General features: G+C 39.1%; 1 protein-coding gene across 2 annotated transcripts; it reads right to left on the bottom strand.

Moving 5' to 3' along the window:
* Nucleotides 1–2,802: 2,802 nt before the first annotated feature.
* FGFBP1 (fibroblast growth factor binding protein 1) lies at nt 2,803–5,265 on the bottom strand. Of its 2 annotated transcripts, none has more exons than XM_049792057.1 (2): nt 5,174–5,265; nt 2,803–3,863 (listed from the first exon to the last, which is right to left on the bottom strand). In XM_049792057.1, the coding sequence occupies exon 2, from the start codon at nt 3,836–3,838 to the stop codon at nt 3,122–3,124; it is 717 nt and encodes a 238-aa protein (XP_049648014.1). In that variant the 5' UTR covers nt 3,839–3,863; nt 5,174–5,265; the 3' UTR covers nt 2,803–3,121. The 2 variants fall into 2 exon arrangements, with proteins under 2 accessions (XP_049648014.1, XP_049648005.1); XM_049792048.1 differs by having other exon boundaries at nt 2,803–3,859; nt 5,174–5,251.
* Nucleotides 5,266–10,211: the final 4,946 nt, after the last annotated feature.

Below are 10,211 nucleotides of genomic sequence, written 5' to 3'. Positions count from 1 at the left end.
CCAAGTTTTTCACACATGCAGTTCTGACACAATGACAACTAGTGCAACTTGGGGAAAAGATGCACAGAATAGAGCTCAGCTGTGAACATTTTCATAATGACCACAGATCCTAAGGTGAAGAATGCCAGGAAATGTTTTATTTATCCTAACCAGCTTGACTCCAGAAGGACCAAAGTTATACTGACCTAACTGGCTCTGTAAATGCCCAGAAAAAAGCAACTCATATGTAATTGCTGTCAAGTGATTGCTTTGTAGGTGTAGGACTGAAACACGAGGCTTGCGAAGTGCAATGAAAACTTAGATGCACTTACCCATAGAGTCGTAGTCTGTGCAGTTATGGAAAAGGCTGTTCATGAAGTTAGACTCCAGATACATTTGCCTCAGACCCTGCTATTCTGAAATGTGCCCTTAAAAACCCCACCCTTTGGTTGAGACAGTTTTGAGATCTGCGCTGTGACACTAGCCCACCTTCTAAGGAAAAAGGCTGCATGGAGATGTCCTTTTTCTCCTGATGCTCCACACTGTCCTTGTAGGATACTGGCACAACTGCATGCATCACAGGTGAAATGCACCCAGGAACTGTTGAGATCGAGCATGTTTTCCTCCTGCAAAGAGCCACACATGAAGATAAAAGTCAGTCCTGAAAGAAAACAAGAAGATGAAGCAGCAGAAATGTAATGCATCCCCCGGAGAGGAGCGCGCAGCTCCCACACGTAGGTCCAGGTTCTGAGAGTCCTGCATGCAGAGATGTAACTCACAGCTCTGGAATCTCGAGCTGGAATTTGCTCTGGGATATGTCACTGCAAATTCGGTGTGCTTGGCTGGCCAGCAGCCACAGGGAGAGCAGTGCCTCCTGGCAACTCAGAGCGGGGCAGATGATGCTTCAGGCAACAAAGTACTTGCTGTAATACTCATGAGGGTAACAGCAGCTAAGGGTAGTTAGGTTTGGGCATTTTCCAATTAAGCAATTGAGCCTCTTAAGCCAGGCCTGTCCAGTGCTTTGGTTCTGATCTGGGACTATTATACAGGTGTCTGTATACCAGATTAGATATTCATAATTAATTGCTACAGTGTATTATTGCTTGAGCCAAATATGTGCTCCTAATCCTTCCTTTGCATCTTTCCACTTTCTTATCTCAACAATCTCCTAATGCAAAGTGGTGTAGGCCAACACACAAGGTGTCTAGCAGCTGGAACTCACCTGCACTTCCAGTATTTACGTACCTACCTTAATAATAAGGAGCTGGAAGCTTTTTCTCCAGCCTGTTTGGCACCAGAATGGCTGTGGCTTCCAGCCTCTACAGGAATTAGTATTGATACCCCTTTTTACTGGAATTTTGCTTTGCTGTGGGCATCAGTCCAACAGAATTTATCCTGCACAGCCTGCTAATAGTGTTTCCACAGAGTGTGCTGTGGTTGGAATATCAGTAAGAAGACCCTGCTTCTTTTTTGCCATTTGGACTTGGTAAAATAGAGCTCAATCCTCAAACACCGTTTGCCCGACTAATACCAGCATCCCACATTCAAGATATTAGTCACATAGAGATTGCAGTATTGTAAGTAGCGAAAAAATGTAAATGAATATCACATGAGGTACTTATGAGAGCCTTCAGAATACTGTCCTCTTTAAAATACTGCAGCTAACGCCTGAGCCGATGCCATGCCTTCTTCCTGACTCTGCCAAAATAATTTCAACCCTGTGTAAGAAGACTTGACCCCTACTAACAAGCAAAAAAAAAAAAAAAAAAGCAAAGCTGTCTGTTTAGTAACACCTTCCTCCCTTATTGAGGACTTCCATCTAAATGTAAACATTTTGCTAAGTTTATTCTTCATTGCAAAGAAAATACTAACTGATATTAAATAATGGCAAGGGCCTTTATTGCTGTAGCAACAAGACAGGGTAGCATTAAAACACCCTCCCCAGACATGCTCATTTAAATAAAAAGTGAGTACATGTGAGAATGAAGGAAAAGAGAGAAGTGGCAGGAGGTGAATTACTCATAACGACCTATCTTAAAAATATTCCCTCAAATATTCTAGTAATGAGATAATTACAGAAGGGAACAGACTATGTTTTCTCAAGAAACAGAAATATTAGTTTACTTTGCTAGAAATGCTCAGAGAAATTGTATTTCATGAAAGTTCAAGCTTCTCCAAGTGGACCACTGTGATAGAAGACCATCCTTCCAAGCCCAGAGCCACCGGAAAAGTGTAACTTGTATATTACATTTCTTCCAGCTGGAGTTTCAAAAATAGCAAAGGTCAGTTGTCATTATTTATCTTTACATTTTCTAAAATCTCTATTCTTGTAGAGTTTGGATTTCTTTTTTTTTTTTTTTTTTTTTAAGTACAGGTGAAGTTTAATGAATAGAAAAGTATTTATTAGTGTTGTGCATACATAAAGATAACACACAGTGGAATACAGGCAGTGTTGAGCACAAGCTCTTTAGCTGCTTAAGTAAGGGGTCCAGTCTTGGGTCCGTGTACGAACTTGTATAAGTCATTTTCTCTCTGCATCTCTGTTTACCTGCCAGAAAATGAGTACAATGTGCTACTATACTTCATACTTCCCTCTCAAAATGTTGCTTGCACTGGCTGAGGAAGCTGAAGTCTGCAAAGCTGCAGAAGTATTTTAAAAACTGCTTTATAAGCAACACTTTGCCTAGGTCCTGTGAAAGATCAATCTTTGACAAAGACTTAACACTTAGAGAGAAATCTAGTTAAACACAGAGACAGCCAGAATATTTGGAATATAGTTTGAAGTTTATTTTTTGTAATAATTTTTAGGTCAAAATTATTGTATATAACCAAGAAGTGCATAGCACTGAACTCATCACTTTGGCTAGCACAGCTCAAAGAGGGGCAAGGAGACTGCTTACATACTTCTGTGTAGAGTATGTAACATCCATTGGTAACACCTGTGTAGCAATCTATGTGCAAATAAAATCTATAACATCTTCAACTATGTCAACTGTAGTCTGTTGTGTATATACAAAATCAGAAAAATATATTCCTTTTTTTTCTTATATACATTATATAACATGAGAATAAAATCTGGAATAGTTTGCAGTAACTTAGATGAGACTGGACTTCCATGATACAGAGCTTTAGAAGCACTTCCTCAGCACTTTTTGTCTTGGACCATTGTGATAAAAAAGTTGCAGAAAGAAAGCAAGCTTTGGGGACAGTATTCCTCAGCCACCTTTTTCTGATCAATATAATCTATGTCTTCAACACAGTCTTGAGGACTGTGTTCTAGCTTTTTTTCAGTCACAGACGCAGCTGCTGGAGTCTGAACAACTTCTTTTGCTTGATGAATTGTGTTCCCTTTTGCAGGACCCACTGAGGTTAGTAGGCTCGAGCGGGTCAACTTGAGATGAGCACTTCGTGGGCCTTTCCTACATACTTTAGGTTTTAGGATGCTTTTGGGGTCTTGACAGATCTGCTTCTGCTTCTTTAGGGATCGAGAGACTTGTTTCCAGTAAGATTTCTGGTTTGCTGCATACTGTGCACAGGTGGAAGGGTCTCCAGAGAATTCGCACCAGAACTCGCTGTCACCATGTTTGCACTCTATGTGCACAGTAGCAGCATTCATGTCAGTCACTGCCCAGGTGCACTCAGCATTTTCTTTGGTTTTAAACTTGCCTTTAGGAGATGATTTTCCTCCTTTTGACTTCCGCCCTTTTTCATTTTCTTGGTTAGATTCAGTTTGTTTTTTTCCACCATCTTCCATGCTTTGTCTTCCCTTTTTTCTTTCCTTCTGCCTTTCGCAGTTGGCTAGTAGTATCTGGGAGACCAGAATCAACACACAAAGAAGTCCAAAGCTTTTGATCCTCATGATCTCTGTTTTGCTTGTTATCTGCCTTCAAAACAAACAAACAAACAAAAATATAAAAACATTTTCACTTAATGCTGGACTCCATTTGACAGTTGCATTATTTCAGACATGGTATTGCACTGCTCTTTGATACCTATTAAAATGATGTTACTGGCAAAATCCTCTGTCCTTTGTGTGAATAACACCTGGTTCCTAGAACCATTACGTATTATCCTTGAGAACTGTAGATGGCTATGGAGTAAGTACTTCTGATTTAATTACTTAATTATCTATGCAATGTGGAACAGAAGAGAGTCACTCCCAGGACGTGCTACTGCCCAGTGACTAAGGTACCTTAATTAAAATCTCTTCTTCAGTCAGAGAAGGAATTTGAACCTGGGATTTGTCAATATCTCAGATGGATATCTTAAGTTATAACATATAAGGCAGTTGTTGTTCCCATGATCTCCCATTTTGTAAACAGCACATAAATGATTTTGACTCCAACCTCTGGCTATTCTTCAAAAATATACCAGACAGAAAGGAAACCATTTGGTTCAAGCTGAGCAAAATTAATTCTTAGGCATCCTGAAAATTGTCTTAGTTCACTGGTTATGCCAGTATTTCAGTCTTCTGTTGAAAAAAAGATAGTAGCCTTTCCAGACACCAAAAAATAACTATTGACACCTTGACTGCTAAACAAACAGAACTACTTTTTCACTTTTGAAGATACCTGCAGTGTACTGGAATGTGTCTAAACCTACCAAATTCAAGGGATAAATATGCAACTTCAGTTTTGAAATGTAGGTAGTTAGCAAATTATTATCAAGCTGATCCCTGTGTCTGCACGGAGCACATTTATTTCTGTAGGTGTTTCTGTTTATAAAGCAGCTTTCAGGATCAGAGCATACCGTAATAGTCGAGGGTTTAAATCTGGCATTTAGTTGACTAAATCCCTAAATGTGTTTTTCAGATGTTTCCATCATAGCCATTTCTGTAGCCAAGTTTCCGTGTTAAAAAGCAGAAATTCATGTGTAGGCATGCTAATAAGGAACTTATTTCAACATTCAACTATCTGCAAATATCTTTAGTTACATAAATTTAGAATCTAGAATACATAGGTAGCAGCAGATGTGAGCAGGTCCTACTTTTGCATAGTTCTTACTTGACTTGCATCATACCTTATACTATACACAGAGATTTTCACTCCATAAAACCCTCTTTACAGAACATCATGTGGTATTTACAGTTCTGTTGCAAACACAGCAACTAATAACGCTAAAATAAGCAGTGATGTGACAGTCACCTTCTGTTACAAATGGAACAGTGCAAAAGTAAGATAACTGAAAGACATACCTTGCACAGGGCTTGGAGATACCCAAACGCAACTCCTGAAGCAACTTGCCTCTTTCAAAAGAATCAGAGAGAGTTGTAAAAGCAGCCTGGTATTTATAAAGGCAGAGACACACCTTCAGGTCTCCAGCAAGACTATTACAACACAATAGGATACTTCAGTACCATGTTTACCTCTGACACACCTCCTTGGAAAAGTGCCAGTTCTCATTCTTAGCACACAAAAAAAAACCCCCAAAAAACAACCCAGCTATGGTGGGGTGACAAGGTGCATTTGCGTAAATTAGGTGTTACTTTAGCCAAGTCCTTCCCTCTTCATGAACAAGGATAAGAACTTTATTAGATCATGATCTTCTCTAAGAGAGCTTTTCCCAGCCATTGAGGGATGTATCCTGCAATGCCCTCAACAAGTTGCACTACCATTGTATTTAGCAGAATTTGGGTAATAGTGTTCAGTGTTTTTCTGTGAAATGAAAACCATTCCACAAAGCATTTCAAAGTTAGCTTTGCAACATTTCATTACCGCCTGTCACAAAAATGTATTGGAGAACATTTAAAAATCAAAATATGTTGTTAGTATTCTGCATTAAGGACAGCATTCACTATGGTGAGATGGTCATAAACACAAAGCTCAGAAACAAATTCAAGCTCCCTCAGAATTAGTGACTGTATGGGGACTAAGAGCTAGGATCAACTGCAAAGGACTGATCTATGCTCCTCTCTCTGCCAGCTTTTGTGTATGTAAAGAGGTGGGTTACATCATCAAATTTTATTATGGGACCATGTCTAATGCATATTAACCTGAAAAAGATGATGACAGTGGAAGAACAAGCATTAGACAAATATAAAAATGCATTCAGAGTTGGGAATAGGCGTCCCCTAAAGAATGGGTAGAGCAGCTAGTGCCTTTGTAGCTCAGTTGCTTCAGGTGGTTTTACTGGAGAAAAGTAAGTGGGACATTTATCATATATGCTTGGGAAATACTTAAAGAATAAAAGGTGGGATGCAAGAAGAGATAAAAGTAGAAATTGATGTAAGATATAGGCAGGTCTTCCTCTTTGACTCTTTCCCATCAGACGTAAATGGAATGAGACAAAGGGACAAAGCTGTAGGCAAAGCATTGTCTGGACTGATTTGGTCATGAGGAGACTTAACTTTCTGTAAAACAATCAGAAGCCAAAAAAGGAAGAAAAAGTGTAATTCTGAAATGAGTGCAGGACAGAAATGTGAGGAATGGGATTCATTTACTTGAAACACTAAGGGTCTGATCTGTGTGCCAGGACTATCTCTTAATCTATGTATGTTCAGCTACCTTTGATGCTTTCTGATCAAGTTCAGTCATCAGATCTGCCTTGTGCGCTTTTGATTGGCATGATTTAGTAAGAAACTATTCACAACAGTCCACTAAATGTGAAAGATTTGTGGTTAGCACTGGCAAGGGCTAATGAATAGGCGTAAGGATGACTCAAGGATCAGAAAATATTTAACAGTGTGTGGAGGTTGGATGGGAATCAGAGAATGAGGATAATGTAAGAGACAAGTAAAAGAGGGACTATCTTGCTCAGGAATCCTAAACTAACACCACATAGTATGCACAGTATCTTCTGGAATATTAGTATTTAGCAGGTATCCTCAAAACTGTGCAGCTGGATTAGTGTAGCTATGTGCCCTAGCTAATGAGCCTCTCATCAGGGCTAATTACTTTGGGGACAGCATCAAGCCAAAGTGGCTACACTACTTCAGGTTCTGACACTAATTCAGGTGTGGCTTTATCATGCCCCATTGCCTTGTGTAAGTATACTATAAATTGATTTTTGTGTGACAGATTAGGGGGTTGGTTCAGGCATATCACCAAAAAAAACCCCTGCCAAACCACCAACACACACCTCCCTACTGTGGCTGAATGTCTACAAATAGAGAAGAGAGAAAAGTTACGAAGTATGTAAGGAACCACGGGCAATGGGACCAAGCACAAGGTTTACAGTAAGGAACTACGTGTTCCTGTCCCAGCTCTGCCACAGGCTTTCTCCGAGATACTCATGAGATGCCAGATGTTCTCTACCTGGAAAGGGAGTATTCTCGTAGATGATGTTGCAATGATTTTTTTTATTGGCGTTTACAAAATAACATTTACTGGTGAAACTAATCACAATGTATTGAAAATATTTAAGCCCTCCACCATTCATCACTTCCAAAATTGCCTATTTTGACAGCTTTGCCTAGTAAAATAGGTTTCAATGTCAGTCTTGGTTCAGCTGCCCTATTGTTGATGGTACACCTCAGCGTACTCTTCCTACTTCATAAAAATGGGGGAGACGGGGAGAGAAAAGGCTGCACAAGAGAAGATTTGCCTTTCTGCTGCTTTGATATTCCCTCCCTGAGGTCATGGCAGACTGGACACAGGTTAGCTCTTCCCATCTTTAGCATGCAGAAACTTCTGTAGAGAATTCTACAGTCGAGTGCTTCTTGATATGGGCAATTACATCTTTGAGATGATCCACCTTGACCCAGCTGGATCTCTTGTCTAACCTGCTTAGATACTTTCAAAATCCCAGTAAACCAAGATTTATGTATTTAGGTGTATAAAATATAGCCTCAGTCTATGGAGGTTGGCTTGGATACCCTGCAGTTTTATTGTTATGTCCCCAGAATATATTTTTGGTTTGTTTTGTTTTAATTAGGCATGAACTGATGTCTTATGGATGCCTTTTGCCTACCTGGGCATATAGTGTATATTCATACTGTACCCCAACAATCCTGCTGGGAGCTGCCTCATCAGATGATCAGAACATTTGTTTTCTTCAACTTTCATCTTCCAAAAAAAGTACACAAAATTAAAGTAGGACCTCCATTTCTTAGGTGCCTAATTAGCACCTAATTGTCCACAAAAAAATGCTGCAAAACCTTGTTTACACTACGATTTCCAAGAAAGCTTTTTTTTTTTTTTCTGTCATGCACATTTTAAAATATACCTTAGTCTTGCCCTGAGCAGAGCTGAAACGCTGTTTGCTTGTAAACTGCAAGGCACAGTTTTGCAGCAGAACAAACAGTGCAGACTACTAATTGAAAGCCAATTTGATCCATGCAACATATGTCAAGCCTGAACAGCTAATTTGGCAAGATCAAATTTATGGGGAGCTGTTTACTTATTAAGATAGAAAGGCACAGAAAACATTTGGCAACACTAGCAAATAAAAGTAATCACTGAGAATTACAACCATGGATGCCCAAATCCCCGTGTGAGTTTTGTATTGCAAATCTTAATCCAGACATATTCCTGCTGCCTTTTGACTAAAACTTGAGAGAGTTAATCACCATTTTAAAATTTTCATTAGAACTGTTATAATTAAATCTAGCTGGTGTCTTTCTGCTGTTCAAGCAAAGAGAGGAAGAGGTTTTATCCTTATTCCAAACTATGATTCATTGATGTGGAAGAAGTGCAGTATTTTCTAAGTTAGTCCTTAATGCTGCTTATGTATTATCCACAAATACATATATTTTTGTATAGGAAATTATTATTATTTAAACTACTAGTTGCATTGGTGCATTATTTGCAAACTGCAGTTTGCTTGTTGTGTCATCTTTGTGACATTGTGAAGCTCCTGTTCATTTATAGTTTTTTCCCCACAGAATAAAAAGTTAATTTTATATACAAACAGCAAAAAGTTAATTTAATTTACAAATAGTAAATGCTCAATGAATTCCCTAGACCACCTACAAATATGGCTCCATGTAAGAATATCGGCTATTTGTCAGTCATATGCGTAGACACCAGGATGTTCACTATGCAAATGCTCAGGCAGAGTGAATTAAAACAGATCCAGCATCAGTGAAGTGAACAGCTGCTTACATTTCAAATTAATGTCTGTTAGTACCGTTCTGCAGCATTCAAGCAATCCTGATAATAGAGAGTGACTCTCTGCATCAGGTAACGTTCCAAGAATATAAAAGGAGGACTTCATTTTAATGGGACGCCAGGGACATGTGTAGGATCCGTCCCTCTGTCACAATATTCCTTTTAGCTTAAACAGTTTGCACACAGGCTTCCTTGAACACTGTGTCTGTCACCTGGCACACCATACCTAACAGCAGTTCTCTACAGTGAGTTTGCAAACTGTGTTAAAAGAACAGGGTCAGGCATGTGTATTATAAACCTCACTTTCTACATTTACATATACACTAGAAGTGAATATATATTTGCTGCAAGACCCGAAGAATGAATGGTATTAAGCACTCTACATCTAGAGTTCCTTTAAAAATTAGCAGCCTGAATAAATGGATGATGTTAAGCTGCAGTTACTTCAGGGGGAGGGGAGGGTGTGGAGTTTTTTTTGTTTGTTTTTAATGTGACTAGCATTCCAGGTGTTCCCTGCAAGTATACCATCAATGTATGTAAATTCAACATTTTCAGTGTATAGGTACACGCATTCTTAATATGCAATTCTTACTATAATTAAAACAGACTAGCCTGTTCATGTACTGTTTACTAATGAAATATAATCATGTGCAGGCTGTAGGCGTACACCATTTTGCTGAAAATACCTTCTGAAAGGCTAAGTATATTAAGAAATGTGGCAGTCATACCCCTACCTCCAAGTGCAGTACCCTTTTTACTGTGCTGGTGGGTTGTTCTCTGGCACCTCGCTTCCATCCCGAGGTAAACAAGCTTCAGGCAAGGAACTTGTAACTTTATTTCCTTTTTAATTCTGTGAGTCTAGTATCTACAAAAGACAGTAAGCTAGCAGCCCTAAATGCTGAAGCCCTTTTAAGTAGTAACAAAGAAGTTGTCACAAGGGCAGTGGCACCAGTGCCAGCTTTTCTGTACTCACTGCCTGTGCCCAACACTTCAGAAAAATATTCCACAGCCTACTGGCATTTCTCTGGAAGAGGCTAGTTAATTTAAAATGTGGTGATGGTTTCAGTGTACTGAGATGTGTTTACTAACTATTTCGCATAGACGCATAATTATTTGAAAGGAGGTTGAAAAAAACCTCATCAGTTAATAATAATTTTCAGTTACTTCTGACCTGGAGGAAAATTC

The sequence above is a fragment of the Accipiter gentilis genome, chromosome 3 (assembly GCF_929443795.1).
Source record: "Accipiter gentilis chromosome 3, bAccGen1.1, whole genome shotgun sequence".
Taxonomy (NCBI): domain Eukaryota; kingdom Metazoa; phylum Chordata; class Aves; order Accipitriformes; family Accipitridae; genus Astur; species Astur gentilis.
The sequence above is the reverse complement of the archived record's forward strand: the minus strand, read 5'-3'. Positions and strand labels throughout refer to the sequence as shown.